Source organism: Maylandia zebra, linkage group LG20, assembly GCF_041146795.1.
Source record: "Maylandia zebra isolate NMK-2024a linkage group LG20, Mzebra_GT3a, whole genome shotgun sequence".
NCBI classification, from domain to species: domain Eukaryota; kingdom Metazoa; phylum Chordata; class Actinopteri; order Cichliformes; family Cichlidae; genus Maylandia; species Maylandia zebra.
The window spans coordinates 34189633-34213028 of record NC_135186.1 but is presented as its reverse complement, the minus strand read 5'-3'; the positions used below and the strand labels follow the sequence as shown (position 1 = coordinate 34213028).

Sequence of the window (23396 nt, the reverse complement as noted above, 5' to 3'; positions counted from 1 at the left end):
AAGCAGTGCTTAAACAATGGAAAAAACACAAACTTTATCCAAAACCTCTCATGTTTAGCTGTTTTCCACTTTTTCTTTGGTCATTTTAGCCTTTTTGGCCAGGGTGAAGGGAGCATCTGCCATCAAACAAGAAGACAGACGCATGTAGCTATGATGATGTTTGCTAGTTCACCTTACATGCATTAATGTAATAACGTGGTTAGCCTACTCAACGTAAATTACACACGAACATTAAGCTACTCACGCAGAGAAGAACAGCTGCTGCTGCATCATCATCCTCATCATTTCTGCTACACTGGCAGGGCTAGGGGCCAGGACTCTCCTCTTCGGGGTTTTTGGGGGATATTGCTAACTCCGGGTCAGATAACAGGCAACCCACGCACAGTAGACGTGCTCGGTGTGAGGTCTCGCAGGCTATCATACGGCGCATTTCTGGGCTTTTAAAAAAAACGCTATGCGTCGCCAGGTGTTTCATCGGATTTGAGGTGTTACCTCCTTTGACAGTATCACAGTATCAGCTTAAAGCACTTGTTGCTGCTGAGTTTGCATATTTTGCTGTGAAGTACAGCCAGACTTTTGACCGCTTCGCCTTGGACATTTTAATCTGTAGCTCTGCTCTTAAAGAACGCACGTACCTGGACCCGCCTACTATAAGATAAGATAAGATAAGATAAGATAACCTTTATTAGTCCCACACGTGGGAAATTTGTTTTGTCACAGCAGGAAGTGGACAGTGCAAAAGTTATGACGCAAAAATTAGAATACAATAAGAATAAATACAATACACAACTGTACAGAATAGAATAAAATAATATACTATATACAGTAGAATAAAATAGAATAAAAATATACAATAAGATAAAAATAGAATAGGAATGCTATATACAACTGAGTAAAAATACAACGATGCCAGAAAAGATTATTGCACTTAGTATTATTGCACATGTGTGGATGTGTGTGTTTGTTCAGTTAAAGTCTTTATTATGGAGTCTGACAGCAGTGGGGAGGAAAGACCTGCGAAATCTCTCCGTCCCACACCGTGGGTGCCGCAGTCTCCCACTGAAGGAGCTGCTCAGTGCTGTCACAGTCTGCTGCATGGGGTGGGAGATGTTGTCCAACAGGGATGACAGCTTAGCCGCCGTTCTCCTGTCACTCACCACCTCCACTGGGTCCAGAGGGCATCCTAGAACAGAGCTGGCCTCGGAAACGTAAAATTATTGGCTAGAAGTGCACAGCTCAGGAAAAAAAAAGCACCGAAATAAAGCACCGAAATGTGCGCTGCTTTTCGATCTGGTTACTACCGTTTATGTCAGAACCGGTGCCATCATGGCACCGGACACCGGTACCCATCCCTAGTTAAAAACAATAATGATCAAAGTAAGTACGTTCAAAGGTGTTCAAATCCAAAGGTAACAGGTTGCTATAGTTGATAAATCTAAATTTTTATGTCATTAATAATTTATTTATTTATTCCTTTATTAATTTTGGTTATTTAATGTTTTTAAATATTAATTTTAGAAACTCTTAATCTTGCAAAAAAAATATTGTATTTGATTTATCATAAGATTATCAGTTATAGGGTGTTTTTGTTGTTCCATCTTCTGTTTATTTTCTATTTATTTATTTTTATGTTACTTTCACTGTAAACATAGGAGCGGGGTTTCTTATGCAGTTGTTTTAAAAATATATTTTTAATCAACGGATTTTGTTCACATCTTGATGAATAAAATATTCACATATTTCACATAAATTATGGAACAACAGTGAGTTAAAATCACAAGTCGTTGAAGTCATTGAAGTGTTCCCTTAATTTTCTTTTACCAAAGTAATTTTAGTTAAAACAATTTTTTTTACAGTCCCAGCATATTTTTTATCATAATTTTGTTTTGTTTTTTGTTTAGCTGCGTTGTTGCAGTACTGTTAATGCTCTCGTGCCCTCTCCAGCGTCAGTGTGTGGAGTACGCTCTGAAGGCTCAGCCGCTGAAGCTTTACATCCCGAAGAATCCGGTTCAGTATAAGTTCTGGTCCATCATCAACTCGACAGGATTTGAATACGTCATGTTTGTCCTGATCCTTCTCAACACCGTCACTCTGGCCATTCAGGTTCGTAATATTTCAGTTTCTTCTCTGATTTTTTCCTCTTGACTAAAACCTAATCTGTCTAACTTTCCGTGTCTCCTGCAGCACTATGAACAGTCCAAAACCTTCAGCTACATCATGGACATCCTCAACATGGTGTTCACTGGACTCTTCACTTTGGAGATGCTGCTCAAGCTGGCAGCTCTCAGAATAAGGGTGAGGAAACCAAGCGTATCTCTTCAAAGATCTCCATACATCCGCTACGCACGGAAAGTCTTCCTGTTAATAACTACATATTCTTGGACATGTTTTCAAAGCTCTTTAGTGTAGATAGTTTTCCTTTTTCTGTTTACCGTGTTATTAAACTCATATGTGACCATTAAGATTAAGGGTTTATATAAACAGAAATGAACCGAGATCAGGGATAATTAGTTTCACTAAATGTTGTTTTGCTTTTTTCCAGCATTACTTTGTTGATGCCTGGAACTCGTTTGATGCTCTGATTGTGGTCGGCAGTGTGGTCGACATCGTTGTCACTGAGTTCAGCGTGAGTACTTGTGACGTTTCTGTCTTGAATTGGATTTAGAACAGTTCTCTTTATTGTATCTCATTATAACTGACACAATAACACAAATAATTATGGTGCCCACTCCCTCTTGCTCTGTGATGCTGTTTCATTTACCCTGCAGCCTGTAATCCTGGTGTGCAAACACTCACCTGACCTGAGGTTAGAGGTGAGATCATGAATGCAATCCTGGTTTGATAAAATGATAACCAGAACTTTAAGCTGGGCAAGCCTTTAACTCTGAATTTATTAAATATTTGCAGCATCAGAGGGGTGACTACAGCAGCAGGGTCCATATGAGCATCCACACAGTGAAAAAACTATGTACAATTTTGCAATAACAACATCATTTATTATATAGAACAATTAATTCTGAGAAAGCAGATCACAGTCTGTAATTTTCTCCACATAGGACATGTGAGCTGTTTTTAATTAAATCATTTTCAGCTGCTGTCCTCAGGTTAACTCCGGAGCACTGTTGCAGCTGCTGAAGCATTTTTATTTTACTGTTAGTAAAAGTCTGACCCATTTACTCAGTGATATTTATCTTTTTATTGTATCATTTATCAAATTTATCAAATTTTACTGTATCGTTGCTGTGGCTGTGATTTTTCTCCCATTGTTAACAACAGGTATCACCAAAAACATGGGTAACTGTAGCGTGACTTGCTGAAGTAATATAAATCGTCCCACTTTAGACAAGTTTCATTGTTTGGGGGACTTGACACAAGTGCTGTTTTTCCTTTCAGATGTTCAAGACTCCTCTTCCTTTGAAACTACTTTAAATGCAGGTCAAATTAACTTCACCCTTTTGTGCAGCTTTCAGCTCAGCCTGGAGGATCCTGCAGCTCTAAAACAACAGCCAGTCGTTTTTTGTGTGAGTGTATTAACACATGTTTTTATCACATCTGCAAACTTTTCTGTGTTTTCAGAGTGGAGAGGACAGCTCCAGGGTGTCTATCACCTTCTTCCGGCTGTTTCGAGTAATGCGATTGGTCAAGCTACTGAGTAAAGGGGAGGGCATTCGAACACTCCTGTGGACTTTCATCAAATCGCTGCAGGTAAGCGAGGACGTTGTCTGGAAAGAAGATGTGGCGTTTCTTAATGGCCACAAGGTCAATCTGCATCGAGTTCTGGCTGAAGTCTGGCTTAATCGTGGTTTAAAGCTCTTGTTTCTTTAATGTTGCCCATTGTTCAGTAGCCACAGCTCCCATCTTATATTTTATAATGCAGTGTTTTGTTGCAGTTCTGCTGCCTTGTTCAGCAAAAACTCTAATTTGTTCCTGTCTCTCTGCAGGCTTTGCCATACGTTGCTCTACTTATTGCCATGATCTTCTTCATCTACGCTGTCATCGGCATGCAGGTAAGTTTACACACAGTAAACCTGCAGGGTCATTCTGACTTAATTTATTTATATCAAACATTTTACAACACTAAAAAAGATCTTTGAACAGTTTGTTTTGCCCACTTGAATCTGATTTGGTCAACTTTAATTCTTTGTGCCTTTACTTCAGTTGTTAGTGTCTTCTTGTTGTCTCATATAAATCATATACATAACAAAATTTCAAGAAGTGTCTCAATCTTGAGTAAAGTAAAACACATTCTGGACCACAAATCACTCCACATTCTCTATTGTTCCCTGATTGCACCGTATTTGAATTACTGTGCAGAGGTTTGGGGCAATACTTACAAATGTTCGCTATCATCAATCTTTATATTACAAAAAAGGGCCATAAGGATAATCCATAAAACTGGTTACAGAGATCATACAAATCCACTATTCTTAAAATCAAAAATTCTAAAATTCACAGATCTGGTTCATTTTCTCACAGCACAAATTATATATAAAGCAATAAATAACCTGCTTCCTGACAATATTCTAAAAATGTTTTCTAAAAGGGAACGGGGATACAATTTGAGGGGGGAATTAAATTTAAAACATCCTCGTATCCGTACAACATTAAAAAAGTTTTTGCATCTCTGTGTGTGGAGTGAAGCTGTGGAACAGACTAAGTAAAGATATGAAGCAATGTCCAAGCATGGCGCAGTTTAAAAAGCGGTTTAAGGATATGGTTTTTACAGGGTACAGGGAAAAGGTAGAGATTTGATAGGGTGTTCTTGTCTAATATTTTCATGTGTGTGCGCATGCACGGGTTTGTTGGTATGGGTATATATGTATGTGTATATGTATGTATATGTATGTATGTATGTATGTATGTATGTATGTATATATATATATATATATATATGTGTATATGTATATATATATATATATATATATATATATATATATATATATATATATATATATATATATATATATATATATATATATATATACATATACACATACATATATATATATATTATATATGTATGTGTATATGTATGTATATATATATATATATATATATATATATTATATATGTATGTGTATATGTATGTGTGTATATATATATATATATATATATATATATATATATGTGTATGTGTGTGTATGTATGTGTGTATATATATATATATATATATATACATACATATACACATACATATATATATATATTATATATGTATGTGTATATGTATGTATATATATATATATATATATATATATATATATATACACACATACATACACACACATACACATATATATATATATATATATATATATATATGTGTATGTGTGTGTATGTATGTGTGTATATATATATATATATATATATATATATATATATATATATATATATATATATATATATATATATATATATATATATATATATAAAACACCCAGCACGCCCCTGCGGGCGGTTTATCCTTCAAGCTCGGGTCCTCTACCAGAGGCCTGGGAGCTTGAGGGTCCTGCGCAGTATCTTAGCTGTTCCCAGGACTGCGCTCTTCTGGACAGAGATCTCCGATGTTGTTCCCGGGATCTGCTGGAGCCACTCGCCTAGCTTGGGAGTCACCGCACCTAGTGCTCCGATTACCACGGGGACCACCGTTACCTTCACCCTCCACATCCTCTCGAGCTCTTCTCTGAGCCCTTGGTATTTCTCCAGCTTCTCGTGTTCCTTCTTCCTGATATTGCTGTCATTCGGAACCGCTACATCGATCACTACGGCCGTCTTCTTCTGTTTGTCTACCACCACTATGTCCGGTTGGTTAGCCACCACCATTTTGTCCGTCTGTATCTGGAAGTCCCACAGGATCTTAGCTCGGTCATTCTCCACCACCCTTGGGGGCATCTCCCATTTTGACCTCGGGACTTCCAGGTTATACTCGGCACAGATGTTCCTGTACACTATGCCGGCCACTTGGTTATGGCGTTCCATGTATGCCTTGCCTGCTAGCATCTTGCACCCTGCTGTTATGTGCTGGATTGTTTCTGGGGCATCTTTACACAGCCTGCACCTGGGGTCTTGCCTGGTGTGATAGACCCCAGCCTCTATGGATCTTGTGCTCAGAGCTTGTTCTTGTGCTGCCATGATTAGTGCCTCTGTGCTGTCTTTCAGTCCAGCTTTGTCCAGCCACTGGTAGGATTTCTGGATATCAGCCACCTCCTCTATCTGCCGGTGGTACATACCGTGCAGGGGCCTGTCCTTCCATGATGGTTCCTCGTCTCCCTCCTCTTTCTTGGGTTTCTGCTGCCTGAGGTATTCACTGAGCACTCGGTCAGTTGGGGCCATCTTCCCAATGTATTCTTGGATGTTCCTTGTCTCATCCTGGACTGTGGTGCTGACACTCACCAGTCCCCGGCCCCCTTCCTTCCGCTTAGCGTACAGCCTCAGGGTGCTGGACTTGGGGTGAAACCCTCCATGCATGGTCAGGAGCTTTCTTGTCTTTATGTCAGTGGCTTCTATCTCCTCCTTTGGCCAGCTTATTACCCCAGCAGGGTACCTGATCACGGGCAGGGCGTATGTGTTGATGGCCCGGATCTTGTTCTTACCATTCAGCTGACTCCTCAGGACTTGCCTGACCCTCTGCAGGTACTTGGTGGTTGCAGCCTTTCTAGCGGCCTCTTCATGGTTCCCATTTGCCTGCGGGATCCCCAGGTACTTGTAACTGTCCTCTATGTCTGCAATGTTGCCTTCTGGTAGTTCAATCCCCTCAGTTCTGACTACCTTCCCTCTCTTTGTTACCATCCGACTACACTTCTCCAGTCCGAACGACATTCCAATGTCATTGCTGTATAGCCTGGTAGTGTGGATCAGTGAATCGATGTCTCGTTCACTCTTGGCATACAGCTTGATGTCATCCATGTACAGGAGGTGGCTGACAACTGCTCCGTTCCGTAGTCGGTATCCGTAGCCAGTCTTGTTAATGATCTCACTGAGGGGGTTCAGGCCTATGCAGAACAGCAGTGGGGACAGAGCATCTCCTTGGTAGATCCCGCACTTGATGGTAACTTGTGCTATGGGCTTGGAGTTGGCCTCTAGTGTTGTACGCCACATCCCCATTGAGTTCCTGATGAAGGCTCTTAGGGTCCCATTGATCTTGTACAATTCTAGGCATTCCAGTATCCAGCTGTGGGGCATTGAGTCATAGGCCTTCTTGTAATCAATCCAGGCAGTGCACAGGTTGGTCAGTCTGGTCTTGCAGTCTCGGCTGATTGTTCTGTCTACCAGTAGCTGGTGTTTTGCACCTCTGGTATTCTTGCCAATTCCTTTCTGTGTCCCGCTCATGTATTGACCCATGTGCCTGTTCATCTTAGCCGATATGATGCCTGACAGGAGCTTCCATGTAGTACTGAGGCAGGTTATTGGTCGGTAGTTGGAGGGGACCGGTCCCTTCTTGGGGTCCTTGGGGATCAGGACCGTCCGGCCTTCAGTTAGCCATTCCGGGTGTCTCTCGTTAACTAGCAGCTGGTTCATTTGTGCTGCCAGACGCTCGTGGAGTGCAGTCAGCTTCTTCAGCCAGTAGGCGTGAACCATGTCGGGCCCTGGTGCTGTCCAACTCTTCATACTGGAGACCCTTTCTTGGATATCTGCCACTGTGATGGTTACTGGACCCTGTTCAGGGAGGTCGCTGTGGTCTGCCCTCAGATCCTCTAGCCACTGAGCATTGCCGTTATGGGTTGCATCCTTCTCCCATATGCTCTTCCAGTATTGCTCCGTCTCCAGCCTTGGTGGTGCTGTTATATATATATATATATATATATATATATATATATATATATATATATATATATATATATATATATATATATATATATATATATATATGTGTGTATGTGTGTATATATTAAATATATACACACATACACACATATATATACATATATATATATATATGTGTGTATGTGTGTATATATTAAATATATATAAAATTGTAGGTTGTGTATCCTTCAGGTGTTAATGGGGTTATTGAAAATGTGTATATGTGCGTATGTGTGTATATACGTAGGTATGGATAGATAGAAACATATATGTGTATATATTAAAAAAAAAAAAAAAAAATTTACACATATAACCCACATATAATGTAATTACAAGGAGGTATTTCTGTAGTCTATTGATACTAGATAGTGGAAAAGGGGTGGGATTAAATAAGCTTATGCTTCTTCCTGCTCCTTTTTGAACATGGACGTTATTTGGAGTTGTGGTTGCTCGTTTTCCTTTTGTTTGCTTTGTTCATTTGTCTCTTTTAATTCTATTTTTTTTTTTTTAATATACTTTTTCAACATGTTCAAAATAAAGATTCAATCAATCAATCAATCAATTCTTGCAAAATCTCTGTGGGTGTCAACCCCTTTAAGTTAGGAAAGAAATTGAAGTCAAATATTTTGTAAATTGGCCGCTCATTTCAATCCAAACAGTCACCGTTAACAACACTGGAAGCCTGTCACAATAAGGACATGCTAAAGCTGCTGACTTTTTTCTTCTGCTCGTCTCCATTTGTCAGACATTTGGGAAGATAGCGATGCAGGATTACACTCAGATCAACAGAAACAACAACTTCCAGACATTTCCTCAGGCTGTTCTCCTCCTCTTCAGGTCAGATGCTCCTCCTGCTGCTTTTATGTCTGTGTAGATTCTTGAGTGCTTGTATTTTTGGCTTGTGAAGAAATTTCACCTCTCATCTAAGAGGCTTCTTCTTAAGCTGCTAATGTTGAGCCCGAGCTATTTAGCCCCTAGTGCGGTTGCCATTTTGGAGCTCGTACTGAGTCTTTCACCCACTATTAATCCCACTATTATTCATGTGAGCTGTGAAGGGTCCCATGAGCCAAGGTGTGAAGCAAACTGTGGGCCAATACTGTCACACTGGCCAGGGTTTGAATTCTCTGAGTCATTGTCTCGTCCCACTATTATGTGGGATGTTGAGGTCAGGTGACTGCATCGCCTGGGAAGGGACTGCAAGACTGTATTATAGATGGCTGATAGATGGTGCCATAAGACACCACCTCTGGTCCCACCACTGTTGCCTCACAGCAAGAAGGTCCTAAGTTCAATTCCACCATCAGGCCGGGTCTTTCTGTGTGGAGTTTGCATGTTCTTCCTGTGTTTGCGTGGGTTCTCCCCGGGTAGTCTGACTTCTTCCCACATTCCAACGACATGCAGTTAGTGGGGTTAGGTTAACTCTAAATTACCACAGGTGTGAACGTGAGTGTGAATGGTTGTCTGTCACTGTGTTAGCCCTACAACAGACTGGTGACCTGGTACACCAGGGTGTACCCTGCCTCTCGCCCTAAGAGAGCTGGGATAGGGTCCGGTCCCCCCACAACCCTGACAAGGATAAGCAGAAGAGAATGGATCGATGTTATTCTGCTTCTCCGTGGTTGGTGTCTGAGGTTCTTCACTGAATGCACAGGACAGCCTCGTGCATAAGAGGTGAAACATCACGAACCAAAAAGAAGTCCAGTACCTTCATTTCAAGTGCTCAAGAGTGCTCAAGTCTGTTTTCATTCTTTCAAAAACTCGCTAAATCACTCCTGGTGTCCCACAGGGATCTACTCTGGGTCCTTTGCTTCTTTCAGATTTTCTAAGCACCAGCAGTTCTCCCACGGCAGGACTGAGAATTTATTATTTTCAAGTTTTTTTGTGTGTGTTTGTGCAGGTGTGCTACCGGTGAGGCGTGGCAGGAGATCATGTTAGCCAGTCTTCCAGGTAAACGCTGCGACCCCGAGTCAGACTACGAACCAGGGGAGGAGTTCAGCTGCGGCAGCAACTTCGCCATTGTTTATTTCATCAGCTTCTTTATGCTGTGTGCTTTCCTGGTCAGGACACACACTTACACACATTTTTTAATCACACATATCTTTAATGAAATTCTGACATAATAGTTAATCAGAAGGAAAATATGAGCAGACTGCTGATGCACATAGGAGCACAAATATTAGAGACACCTTTAACTTTGATTTAGATAATAAGTTATTTTATTCACGGCTGACATTTCTAAACACCGAACATTATTAGCTGCATGAAGACAGATGTTCAAGGTGTGCTTAATAAAGTGGCAATTGAGTATATATATGTGCATTTAAAATGTAACTAAACACCTTTGAATATACTTGTTTCTTCTGCTTCAGATTATCAACCTGTTTGTTGCTGTCATTATGGACAACTTTGACTACCTGACACGTGATTGGTCAATTCTGGGGCCACATCATTTGGATGAGTTCAAGAGGATCTGGTCAGAATATGATCCAGAGGCCAAGTAAGATGATCCGTGGTCCACATATACCCAGGATAATTTAGTGTTTTTATCTTCATGTTTTTAATTTATTTTTTATTTTGGCTTTAGTTAATAATAATTCCTTTGGTGAGAATAGAAACTCCTGCTCCTGCTAAAACACCTGGTTAAATAACTAGTTGTCCAGACACACACACACAGATCCCTCGATTACACTCCATAAAATGTCTTTTTCTCAAATGCAGTATATACTCTTTCATATATTTTTCTGTATCAGACGCACAAAACATATAAAAGTTTTCATGTGATTTAAATTTCATAGCAGTCAAGCAAATTGAAACTGGAAAGATAATAAATTGAGCTGGGATTTAATCTGCAGCCATGCTCTGGGCTCACTACCCTGCAGTTTCATCTAACTTTTTGATGTTGGGGAGAAAAGTGGATTATTTTTTTCCAGTGTTCATTGACCTAAATCAGGAGGAAAAGTGAATAAAGTTCCAGGTGGAGAGATGATCATAAAATTCCTGATTGTTCTTTGTTCTCAGAGGTCGGATAAAACACCTGGACGTTGTTGCTATGCTGAGAAGGATTCAGCCTCCTCTGGGTTTTGGGAAGCTTTGTCCTCACAGAGTTGCCTGCAAGGTAAAATAGTCACACACTGTGTGCTGTAGCTGCTGTTCAAAAGGTTATAAGCTTGGATTCAAGAGACTTAATTTAACTGGGAGCTATTTTTAACCATCTCAGCGTCTGGTAGCGATGAACATGCCTCTGAATGCTGATGGGATGGTGACCTTCAACGCCACGTTATTTGCTCTGGTTCGCACTGCCCTTAAAATCAAGACCGAAGGTATGTGATAGGTCTTTGCAGGAGCTGCTATAAACACACAGGAGTGATCCTGGACAAATTAAAGACTTCAGGAAATCATGGCTCCTCTTTCCTTTTCTGCCACAGCATTAAAAGGTTGACATTATTCAGGAAAACCTTTAGGTTTTATAGCTTTACTATCTGACAGCTACTAATGCATTTATAAACTAGCAGCAGCTAAGAGGGAGTCAGAAACTTCTCTGTAACTGATAATCAAATTTATAACAAATCAGAGACTCATCTGCATATAAACTTACCTAAATCTTTCTGGAATGTGACAATAAACCAAACAGACACAGATCTGAACCATTGTGTCGCAGTTTAGGCATTGTGACAGCAAAACTTCATCTCTCTATGGACTAATTCAAAGTTGCAGAAGCTGTTTGCTTTGCAGACTAAATTAAATAAATGAAAGTGTATCTTCATAAAGGATGCTGTTATGCAGTAATTTTAAATAGTGAAATTGATTGATTGGTCATCTTTTAGCTTCTCTGTATTATTGAGTTCTTAAAATCATTGAATCAATACAAAAATAGAAATGGGTCCCTGTTAATAAGCCACAAGCCTGTAAACACAGTAGCCTAGCCATAACTTTTATCGGATTAACTCTTGCCAGGTATCCCTGAGCAGGAGAACGAAGAGCTGAGGGTGATCATCAAGAAGATCTGGAAGAGAATGAAGCCAAAACTTTTGGACGAAGTCATACCGCCACATGAAGGTACTCTTGCTGCTCACACGACGAGGTAGTACTGTTACTGCAAGTCTCAGCAGGAGTACTGCAGACTGAACTCTCTCTTCTCCATCCACAGAGGAGGAAGTAACTGTTGGGAAGTTTTATGCCACTTTCCTCATCCAAGACTACTTCAGGAAGTTCAGGAGGAGGAAAGAAAATGGAGATCTGACCGGAGAGAACGACTCACCCAACCAGTCTGCTGTCCAGGTCTGTCTGTCTATTTACTGACAGAAGGCTGCAAAGCGGCAAGATGCAGACCAACAGTATCAGGCCATATAAGACAGGCAGCAGTAACCCAACATGTTTTTGTTCTTTTTTAATGACTGAAGAAACCAAAGCTCCAAACAACAGAGTTTAAATGTCCTGGGGTCTTGTTTGTGAGTAATGTGAAGGTAAAGCATGAGATTAACCCAAGAGTTTGTGATGTTCATTTCCTGCTGAAGAGAGCGCTGAACTGGAGGGCAAAGTTTCCAGTTTACCAGTCAATCTGCATCCCAGCACTGACCTACCATCATGAGATGTGGGTAGTTAAAAAAATAACGCTGAGGATAAAAGTGGCTGAAATGAGTTTCATGTGTAGGGTGGGTCGGTCAACGTTAGAGATGAGGTGAGGAGCTAAGACATCCATAGGTAGCTTGGAATATAATTGCTGCTCCTTGAAATAGAAAGAACCCAGTTGAGGTGATTAGATTAAATGAAACTTTATTAATCCCTCGGGTGGGTTCCTCCGGGAAATTCAGTAAATTCAGGTGGTGCGAGTAACTGATAAAAATTCCTCTTGGACATCTTTGGAGGTTTTCCAGACATGCCCAACTTGGTGGAGACACTTGAGAAGACCCAGAGGTCGCCCGAGAGATTATATAGCTCCTCTAAGCCTGGGAGCACCTCAGGAAGATCTTGAAAATGTTGCTGGGGAAAGCACATCTGGAATACCTGTTTCGCTTGCTAACACAATTTGGAATAATTACACGATGATGGATGGATGGGAAAGCTCCTAGAGAAAATTTAGAGGGTCCATGGATGAAGCTGAGGTCTGTACCAGTCTTGTTTTTGTTTGTTTATATTTTATCCTTCATCTCTGTTCTCCCATCACCTGAGGAGTGCTCAGAGTCACTCATTAATTCGGTCGTCAGTTGTGATGCTTTTGAGAGCTCTTAAACTGAATTAGAGTCCAACCAAAGCATAAAGATGCCTTTAGGAAAGAAACTGGGATGTGTATTTGTGTATGATGCTGTTACAACAAGTATGTCTTCATGCATTTTTTTTTGTGTTTCCGTGTAGCTCTGTAAAGCTGGTCTGAAGACTCTGCAGGATCTGGGTCCAGAGATGCGCCTGGCTCTGAACGAAGACCTGGAGGAGGAGGAGGAGGCCATGATGGAGGACGAGGAGATGGAGGAGAATTCTGCATATAAGGTCTTTATTCAGATTTACACACTTAAGCGTCTGACAAACTTCTCAACTTTTTCTTTTTAGAAAATACTTGAATGGGCCTTTAAAAGAGATTAAGTTTGTATTTTGCCTGCAGGCTGAAAATGGTTATGCAGAGAAAGATCGACGTGGCTCTTTACTGACACCTACTGGTAAATGACCAGTTAATTCGTTATCATCAGGCTGCATCATGTAACAACACAAAAGGATTTAAAATGTAAATGAGGAAAACAGTTGTGATTACATGACACTTAGTGTGTCAACCTCACCTTCTTTTGCAGGTCAGGGCGGTGTTGTGGGTGACGGCAGCGTCTCTAACGGAGGTCTGATACACCGGGTCGGGTCTCTCACCAAGATGGCAAACGGCAGCGATCACGACGAACATCTTCGCTGGGGAGACAGCGTGAGGTCATCCATTAATCGACATCCCTACCGCCGCTCATCCGTGAAGAACGGCCTGCTGGACCACGGCCACAAAAGACCGTCATACTCCAAACGAAGGTAGGTGGTCACACAACGGAAACCACTAAGGAAACGTGGCATTTACAGGTGTGACAGCCAATTACAGTCCCCCCCCCTCCAGGTGGTGGCAGCCCCAGCCCCTTACAGATCAATAAGAAACCCTTTAGAGAGAATTGAGATCAGTTTTCCTTCAAGTGTCGTCTGTCACTGCTTGGTCACTGCTGCACTCTCAACTGGCTCATGCAAGCAAGACTACAAATTTACCATATTGGCTTTCTCCTGTGGGTTGTGACCTCCTCACCTCTCTCATCCTTTAACTTTGCACACTCCCACTGAGGTCTGCTGAGCAGATGCTCCTAACCTGACCTAAGGTCCACATTATAGCTCACAGAGCTGATGGAGTCTTTATGGCAAAAGCCCCTACATAGTGGAATAAACTGCACCTTCCCTTCAGGACCTCAACAAAACCAAAAGTTTTAACCCATTTTTATGCCTCAGCTGTAAAAGGCTGATGGGATGTTGTCATCACTGCGCGGGACAGCGTGGACACCCAGCTGCGTGAACACGAGAATGAGGCGACGTAGGATTTTCAAACTGATACCATAAGTGCACTTTAAGTGTGACGTTGAGCTCAAGGTCAGAGGTCAAGTTTTCTGAAGATCTTGTGAAGGCAATAACTCAAGAAGGAGGTGAGGGGTAGTACTGGCAGCCATCAGTATCTTTATTTATTCTGGCTGCTTTCTACTTCTATGGTTTTACTCTTTTTGTGTATTTTAATATGTTGTGTTGCTCTAATGTTATCTCATTTTATTCTATGAGCTGTACAGTTAAATGTTTTTAATTATGCTTCTAAATAACCTGACTTAATTTGACACTTTCTGTGACCTGTAGAAGGGACTCACGGGACAGATTGTGGAGGAACGGAGACATGGAGGCTTGTGGCGAGCAGGGTTACTACAGCAGAGAAGAAGACAATGACAGCATCACCTCCAGAGAAAGGTACACGTTAGCTTTGATGTCACCCTCAGAGGCGACTGACATTTCTGGAGGGCACACATCGACATAGTGGAAGACCGATTCATTTTCCTTTGTGTGTTTGCAGACATTATCCTGATGAGCCTCCTCTGTACAGAGACCATTACGATGGCCACGCCTCCTATACCAACAGTAGCTATGGTAATGGCTACAGCGAGGGGAGGAGGACGACCAGAAGACGCCTACTTCCTGCCACACCCACAGGTGACACGATGTCCCAGAATCCTCTCTGCAGCGTAACTGCATCATCACACCTCATATGAGTTTTTTGTTTATCAGGTCGGAAGCCGTCGTTTAACATCCAGTGCCTGAGGAGGCAGGGCAGCAGCGACGACCTACCGATCCCCGGGACCTACCACCCGACATCGCCGCCGCGTCGCACGTGCACACAGGTAAAACACACAGCAAGCACACACACACAAATCTCTCTTCTTCAGTGAAATCAAACACTCTCCTCTCCTCAGCAAACGTTCAACAGCTTCGAGTCTCGTCACTCCTCCGGTCGCTCCATGGCGGCCTCCTCGGCATCCTGGGCGAACCCTTGCCCTCGCCGCGGTCGCCTCCTCTATGCTCCTCTAATCCTGGTGGAGGAGGAAGGAAGCCCACCCTGGGGAGGAGGAGGAGGACCTGCGGGTGAAATAAAGAAGGCAGGAGCAGGAAGAGGTGAGGACACCACATTTTTGTTGATTTTAGCCGCACTGTAAACGTGTTCCTGTGGTTTAAAGTCGCACCTTTCTCATCCATCAGGTGTCAGCGTGACAGGTGCGGCACCCAGACCAGCCTGGTACGGCGGCCCTGCGGGGACATCAGGTAAGAGGGACGAACAAATGCACACTAAGATAGTTTTTACACACAAACTCTAGACAGTGTTGCGGCATCAGGTTGAATTTCAGAAATCAGTTGAACTTGAAAATGTATCCTCCTCCTCTTTTTTAATTAGGCAGTGAAAACTGTTATTCTGGCAGTAACCGCAGACAGCCTCTGGGAGAAAGATGCAGTTAGCAGGTCAGCAAAGCATAAACTGACAGCAGCTCTGGCACAGTTACAGGCCTGCCTCCTGTGCAGGGCCTGAATGCTAATGCTGCTGGCCCAAGTTCAGAGGACACATAGTGGTGGAGCAGCGGAGGACCAGAGTGGGCACAGAGGGAAACCGTCTGTGCCCTTTGATATCATTTGTGGAGGGAAAAGGTGCATCAAAATTTTAAGATTATTTGACACTACACGTAGACCCCTGACAAAAAGAACGGCCTCTTTTTGTCATTTTTAAGGATATTAGAAATTTACCGACTTGATCAATAACGTTTCTCTAAAGAACGCTCACATGTACAGCAGGTTGCACAGGTGTATCTGCTGTGCTGTAACTGCAGAGATGTAACATCCAAAGTCAGTGCTGTAGTTAGATTCTTTGTGCGTTTGTGCCATCAAACTGTGTGCATACTCTTGGGTAGGGAGCAGGCCTCCAGGCCAGTTTGTGTCCACGGCCTGTGGTCACGCTCCGTGTCTGAATGTGTCACGTGATTGTGTTGCAGCTCCACCCCCATACAGGGCGTACACAACCCTCAGAGTCCCCTCTCACCTTGGAGCACCGTTCACTGAGAAAAGAGGGTCAGCTGACAGTCTGGTGGAGGCGGTAAGAACTGACTGCTGATTGATCTCTGATCAGTTTCTGTGTCCAGAATCAGCGATTTATCCCGGTTGTGTTAATCTCCGCGCAGGTTCTGATCTCAGAGGGCCTCGGTCTTTACGCTCGAGATCCAAAGTTTGTGGCATTTGCGAAGAGGGAGATCGCTGACGCGTGCCACATGACAGTGGATGAGATGGAGTCGGCTGCCAGCGACCTTCTTGGCTCAGGGAGCCACAGCTTTCTCAGCAACGCTGCCAGCGACCAAGCTGCGCTCTATAGCGATGAGGAGCCAATCAGGACAGGCCATGACGAGGATGAGCTGGCTGATGAGATGACCTGTGTGACATCATTCTGAGGCTCTGGACCAATCAGGATAAAGATGGAGATGGGACATTTGCAATCAGCAGGAGCCATGTTTAGAATGTGACTTCCAGGACACCAAACCAGTTAGAGGAAGGAGTCGGGGAGTAGTTAATTTAAAGTTTTGGTGAATGAGGAGAGATCGAGGTCACTGTTGAAGGATGGATGAAGAGTATGGAGGGATCGGGAGAAGGAACGAAATCAAGGGAGAAGGAAGAAAATAAAAAAGGATGGAAATCTGGATACAAAGGACAAATGGAAGAAGGGAAGGAAGAACAAATGTTAAGAAAGGGTTAAAAATGTCACAAGTTAGGAAAACAATGAAAGCAAGTGGGAAAATAGAAAAAGAAGGATGAGATGAGAAACAAAGAGGGACATGAGGGTTTTTTTAAAAAAAGAAAATGTTGACTTGAGAGGCGACTCCTGCCAACACTCAAGTCACTGACTAGCTGAGGGGCAGGAGGGCCTAGGCAGACAACACAGCAGCTTCCGGTGACTCCGGGAATTTTTTGGTGGCCTTTTCGGAGACAAAGTCTCTCTAAAGGTTTAAAAGGTTAAACAGGTTTACTCCAGTTCACTCTGCATCAATTCAGATGTGTGCCAGTGACTCAAACAACAAAGTAGAAATAAAACTTTTCACTTTTGCAACCTGTTTGTCCAAAACGTCGCCGCCAGCTCAAAGTGATCCAATGCCAGCGAGCATGGAAAATATGTATTGCTGATAAAATGTGCTGTAGTAAAATGAGAGGAAACCAAACACAAGTCCTGATATTATACTTATTACATATTGTTTCAATGACTGCAGGCAGTTTTTCACATGACAGTTGGAGTGGTGTGCGATGTAGAGCCATAGACTGTAAATGAAAGATGAACAGAGCCTCAATGACATCGTCCACTTGCCTTGAAGCAAGCCAAGCAGAGCATTAATGACTACCCTGTTGCAATATCATTTTTTACTTTAAACCCATCAGGAACGTATGTAATGATAATTTAAGAGAGCCATAGGGTAATACTTCTATACCCTGGTGGACATTAGAAGGATAAAATTTGAATATGATACAATTTTAGTGACATAACACGAATACATTTTTTAAATGTTTTTTGTCAGACTTAAATGCTATTTTAACTAAATTGTGAGTAAACTAGCAAAAGAGAATATAAATGAATGTTAATAATATAATTTTTACTATTATTTTATCACAAAGGTTTTAGCTATTGACAACTGCAAAGCACCTCAGCATTTTATGTTACATTTAGACACAGAAAATACACAAAAGGTTATGAGTTCAGATACATTTAATACCATAGTTAACCAGCTGATTAAGAATTAGCATTATGCTGTTGTTAGCCTAAAATGCAAACTGGAACTTCTGATAAAAAATTGGCATGTAATACTTTGTCAGACACTAAATTATACAACCACTATCATGTATACTTACTATATACTTATAAAACTCTATAATACATGTCATAATTTAATAAAGATTAGCAAGTTGCTGGGTAGCTAAGCTAAGTGCTGACTTCTGCTAACCACTAACGGTTGCGTACAGATTTAGTTTAGCGCTAGCTAATACTCAGTACCTTTGCTTGTCTTTACTTTCTGTCTTTAGTTTATGTTATATAATGTCACAGTCAGATAAAGTTTAATCCGTGTAACTTCACGGATATCTTTAAACAACAGACACACCAAACAATTAGCGGCAGTACAGTTCACCAGCACTGGTGCTGCCCCTCTTTAGGCTTAAGGCTTAAGGCACTTAAAAATGGCCAGTATTGATAAAGCTACTCTAATGCAGTCTCTGAATGAAGCCGATGAGCTGGTAATGAGAAGGCAAGGTTTATGCAGTAACACAATAATGCTAATAAAAATAAAGCAACTGAAGCAAATGAATACGAGCTAGCTGTGTTCCCATCTTGTTAGCAGATGATTTAATCATTTGAATGATAGCAGAAAGAAGAGGTTAACGTATAAACTGGATAAATCTTTTAACATTTTGCTGAAATTGTTGATCAAAAAAGTTCTCGTGGCAGAATAATTTTTTCTTCAGAAGATGCAGAAATAAAAACATTGTTTTCTTCCATAGCATTTATTTATTTTTCCAAGTGCTCATGTCAAAACTCCACCTATATGTCAGTGTAATTAATAATCCATTTGTATGTTTTTGTAAACATGAATTTAAGAAAAGAGGAATTGAAGTAAAATTATAAATATGGAAGAATTAAGGGAAAAAGTTTAAAATTTAATGTGTCAAAGTCAAAGGAGAGGTATCCTTGAACTTCCATTGATAGGTTTGTGCAGTGAGTAAGGAAAATGTGACTGAGGCTGGGAACGAGACGCTTGTGATGAAGAAGCATAAATAAGTGGAGCATAAGCTGAGCTTCATTTAGTTTTCACAGTCACAGGTTTTGTATCAGGACTGTTGATGTGTTTGATGTTGCTGTTGAAGGATGTGCTCTGTGATTCGTACAGCTGTGGGGAACATTTTATTTCTCATGTTTCATTAACGTGTTTTAATGAAAGTCTTATCTACACACAAAGACCTGAAAAGACTTTGCTTTTGTTTGTTTTTTTATTTGTCAGGAGTGTGTTTGTTTGATGTATTCAGCTTTTCTTATTTCAGATGTTTGATATTTTTTATTGACTTTCACAGAAAGGACGGGATTTCCGTTTCATTCGTGCCGGCCAGAAGTCCAGTGGTGTTTATGTCTCTTCTGAACTTTTGTGTTTTCGTCTTTTTCTCTTTTTTTCCATTCTTTTTTCTTTCCAACAGTTTGCACAGTTTCCCAGCAGTTAAGGGCTTTTAATTCCACACCTGGATTTTCTCCTCACAACGCCCTCAGACATTAAACTACCATGTTCAGCTGAGAAACAGCTCTGTCTGAACCTTCATTTACCTCAAATAAAGACTGAAAACAACCTACTGCCGGACTCTTCTGTGTTAATATTCATACCCAGTGCACAATACTGTAAGACAGCACACTTAAAACAACTTGTTTTATCTTATTCGAGAGAGACTTGACCCAGTTGGCACTCATGCAAACTCACAGCATATAAAAATGCAGAACATATACAGCAGGATGTACAACAATCTATATCTAACATTTTTCTGCAAATTATTCAATGCGAAAGTATCTGGTAAGTACGGTGGCCCCTAGAGACAAAGCATGAACAAACTCCAAAACACTTACAAACTCCAAAACACAACAGAAGTGCTGCAGGACGCTAGGGGCAGTGTTGAGCTCGATTTGCAAAATAAACGGCAAGTTTGTTGCAAACACATGGGCTGTGTCCCAAATCAGGGGCTGTGTCCCAATTAAGAGACCGCACGCTTGAAGTACGCGCACTACGCGTACTACGTACGGTGCGTAGTACGTAGTACGAGAAGTGCGGAAGTGAGAGGCTTGTGAAATGGGACGGTCTAGCCTCCGTCGCGCTGTTCAGGTTGCCTAGCAACCATGATACTAACCGCGAGAAACGTTTCATGCAGCATTGTTTGACAGAAATGAAGGAGAGAAAATGTTTTGTTGGTCATTCATTTTTTATGACATAACTTTGATTAGCTGAGCATCTGAGGCTGAGACCATGGGACTGTAAAACATGATTGTTGGGCTTCATTTCTGTACTGAACTGATACTAACTAATATTAGCTAGTAAATAACAATTAGCTAATGTTGTTCATGAGACTAAAGTCATCTCACTGTGGTAATGAAAAAAAAATATATATATATATATATATATATATATATATATATATATATATATATATTACAGGATATATTACAGCAGTGAGCTTGAACTCTGGGTCAAAGATTCAAGTTGCATTTATTTATATTACCTATCACCTTAAATCTTCACTCAAAGACAAGTATCTTTGACAGTGTATAGATGTATTATACATAACAGACAAATATTGTTTGTTTAATATGTTGGCATTACATTACATTTGGCTCATTGCTTACATATATGTATAAAAAGAAAATGTACAAGCTGTGAAAACTGTTTCTGATAGAATGAAGAGTAGACTGATATATTAAATATTCCTTTATTGGGTGAGAAAATCAGACCATGTCATAACTGCTTTAAGTCATACAGAATAGACATCAGAGCCTTAAACAGGCTGACGTCTGCTAAATGGGTCAAACTGGGCAGAAAGTCTACAAACACATAACATCCTTATAGAATATGATGTAACACTATAGATCAACTTAGCTCAGAATATATAAAGCATATAAACAGTTACAGCAATATGATGCAACAAACACAGCAGTGCTACTGATCCAAAATCCTCAAAGCTTCATAGAACTGAAACAAACATTTATTTTTAGCTCCATTCTGCTGCTGATACAGACTTTAGGTTTCTAAACATTAAACTTGTTGCTGCCTTTCATAGTGTGTAACTTGAAGGCCCTGAGTACTTTCTCCCACACTGAAAACACTGGGATGATAACATTATTTGAACATTACCTAATAAGACTGATTCAGGACAGACAATTAGTTATTTTAAACTTTCCTAGCAGTCCTTCACAAACAGGGAACAGTCTGTCTATTCTCTCCATCTGTCAGCTGCTGCTGGCTCTTCCTCCTCCTCTTCCTCACACACTGCTGAGTTTGTCCTGGTGGATCATCAGGGGTGCAAAGCCTCACAGATGATGTGCAGCAGTGTGTCCCTCAGTCTGTCCTCACTCTGGACACTTGCAGTTGTCACACATGGAAATCAAATGTGTGATAAGCTGCAGGATTCAAACACAAGTGTAACTTATAAACACATGTTCATACTTTTATTCCACAATCAGAGAGAAAGAAACAGAGAGAGAGTGCAGGACAGACAGACAGGTGACAGTCTCAGGTGTACACACTGCTACAAAACAGCACCAGAAAAGCAGGATTTAGTGTTTGTGTTAGCGTCCTGGAGCACTTCCGTTGTGTTTCAGAGTTTGCATGTGTTTTGGAATTTGTAAGTGCTTTGTCTCTAGGGACCACCGTAGGTAAGAAACTACAGTCAGAGGAGTTCAGCCGGTACCAGGAAGTTTATAACTTTGTAAAAAAAAAAAAAAAAAGGAAACTGCTTTTGCTAGTTTTGTTCAGCCTTCAGTGAAATTTGGCCTCATACTTTCATTTCTAGTTTAAGTTAGACTCTTAAAACATTTCAACCTAAATAAAATTCTTGTGGATTCTTGACACTTTAACTAACTAGTGCACACATGGCCACGCTACAGTCCACGAATAAAGACTGTGTTAGTTGATGTGATGTAATTCTGATACTGATATCCAAAGTAAGTATATTTAATATTTACCAAGATGTTTTTGTGGCGAAATGAAAACGATACCCTGCTTAAAGGTGGAATAGGTTCATAAACTACAAACAGATCAATTGTTGGTAGGTGTTTGCCAGGCAACGTGATGACCTGATAATATTTGATATTAATGTGATTGCTCAACTCCTGATCACATAGGAGTCGTCTGTGGACAGATAGATTTTCTTGTATTATAATAAGATCCAGTCTGATGTCCACAGGGACGTGTGCTCTCTCCCTTATTATTTATCCTCTACACAAATGTGTGTCAGAGCATCATTAGGATAATGAGAACAATCGTGTCCCAGTCCTGAATAATTTTCTTAAATAATGCGATGAGTCTCGTCTTCAGTCTAACTAATACAAAGGATATGATCACTGATTAATAGAAAATGTCATATACAAGAGGTCACGTGTGTTAAGGGTCAGATGGTGGAATGTGTTTGGTAATCATATCTCTCTAGCAGGAGCTTTTGTGTTAATTTGGGTTCGGCTTCTGCGGCCACTCTGCCATGGGGTGTACCGCAGGGATCTATTCTTGGACCACTACTGTTTTCATTATATCTCTTTTTTTTCAGTCCCAATTGTTCCTCTGGTACACCAGATGTTGACTTTGCTGTTCTGACCCCTCACCCTTACTAATCTTGGGGTAAAAATCGACACTGCATCTAGTTTTGATGGCCACGAAAAAGGAGTGCTCAAATCTTCATTCTATTACCTCAGACGTCTGTCGAAGGTTAAGCCTTTTTTTCCCCAGGCGCGACTTGGAAACTGTCATCCATGCTTTTATAACCTCACACTTGGATTACTGCAAATCCCTTTTAACAGGGGCTGGCCAGGCCATTCTGTCACGCCTGCAACTGGTGCAGAATGCTGCAGCACAGTTTTTAACTGGTAAAAGAAAATTTGAACATATTAATCTGGTTCTGACCTCCTTACACTGGCTTCCAAATGAATATAGAATCTATTTTAAAATCATTTTACTTTTAGTTAAAACAGAATACATTTAGTTATTCTGTTTTAAGAAGTAATTGAGCTGTTGAGAAACTGCTTTTTCAATGATCTCACTTAAAAATTGGACATTTGAGATCGGCCTGTAGTTGTTCATTTGTGTCTTGTCAAGATTGTCCTTTTTCAGTATAGGTTTAATTACAGCAGTTTTTAGTGGTTCTGGAAACACACCTGACATTAAAGAAAAGTTGACGATCTGTAACAGGTCTGACTCCAAAGTCTTTGAGACCTTTTTGAAAAAACTTGTTAGGACATCTAAACAGCAGGAGGAGGAGTTCGGTTGACCTAAGATGTCCTCCAGGTCTTT

The 23396-nt window shown here is 41.0% G+C and overlaps 1 protein-coding gene across 1 annotated transcript in view; it reads left to right on the top strand.

Annotated features, from left to right (window-relative positions):
- The window catches only part of cacna1fb (calcium channel, voltage-dependent, L type, alpha 1F subunit), a 52224-nt gene extending 33568 nt beyond the window's left edge, over positions 1 to 18656 (top strand). Inside the window, exons 30-51 of the mRNA XM_012923818.3 lie at positions 1945 to 2103; positions 2185 to 2295; positions 2543 to 2626; positions 3577 to 3705; positions 3942 to 4007; positions 8549 to 8640; positions 9701 to 9860; positions 10173 to 10300; positions 10822 to 10918; positions 11021 to 11123; positions 11758 to 11859; positions 11951 to 12081; positions 13156 to 13287; positions 13400 to 13454; positions 13584 to 13803; positions 14656 to 14763; positions 14867 to 15003; positions 15079 to 15191; positions 15264 to 15462; positions 15547 to 15609; positions 16329 to 16429; positions 16515 to 18656. Of these exons, the coding sequence (XP_012779272.1) occupies positions 1945 to 2103; positions 2185 to 2295; positions 2543 to 2626; positions 3577 to 3705; positions 3942 to 4007; positions 8549 to 8640; positions 9701 to 9860; positions 10173 to 10300; positions 10822 to 10918; positions 11021 to 11123; positions 11758 to 11859; positions 11951 to 12081; positions 13156 to 13287; positions 13400 to 13454; positions 13584 to 13803; positions 14656 to 14763; positions 14867 to 15003; positions 15079 to 15191; positions 15264 to 15462; positions 15547 to 15609; positions 16329 to 16429; positions 16515 to 16778 (2754 nt within the window). The 3' untranslated portion in view covers positions 16779 to 18656. The remainder of the gene's footprint in view (positions 1 to 1944; positions 2104 to 2184; positions 2296 to 2542; positions 2627 to 3576; positions 3706 to 3941; positions 4008 to 8548; positions 8641 to 9700; positions 9861 to 10172; positions 10301 to 10821; positions 10919 to 11020; positions 11124 to 11757; positions 11860 to 11950; positions 12082 to 13155; positions 13288 to 13399; positions 13455 to 13583; positions 13804 to 14655; positions 14764 to 14866; positions 15004 to 15078; positions 15192 to 15263; positions 15463 to 15546; positions 15610 to 16328; positions 16430 to 16514) is intronic.
- Positions 18657 to 23396: the final 4740 nt, after the last annotated feature.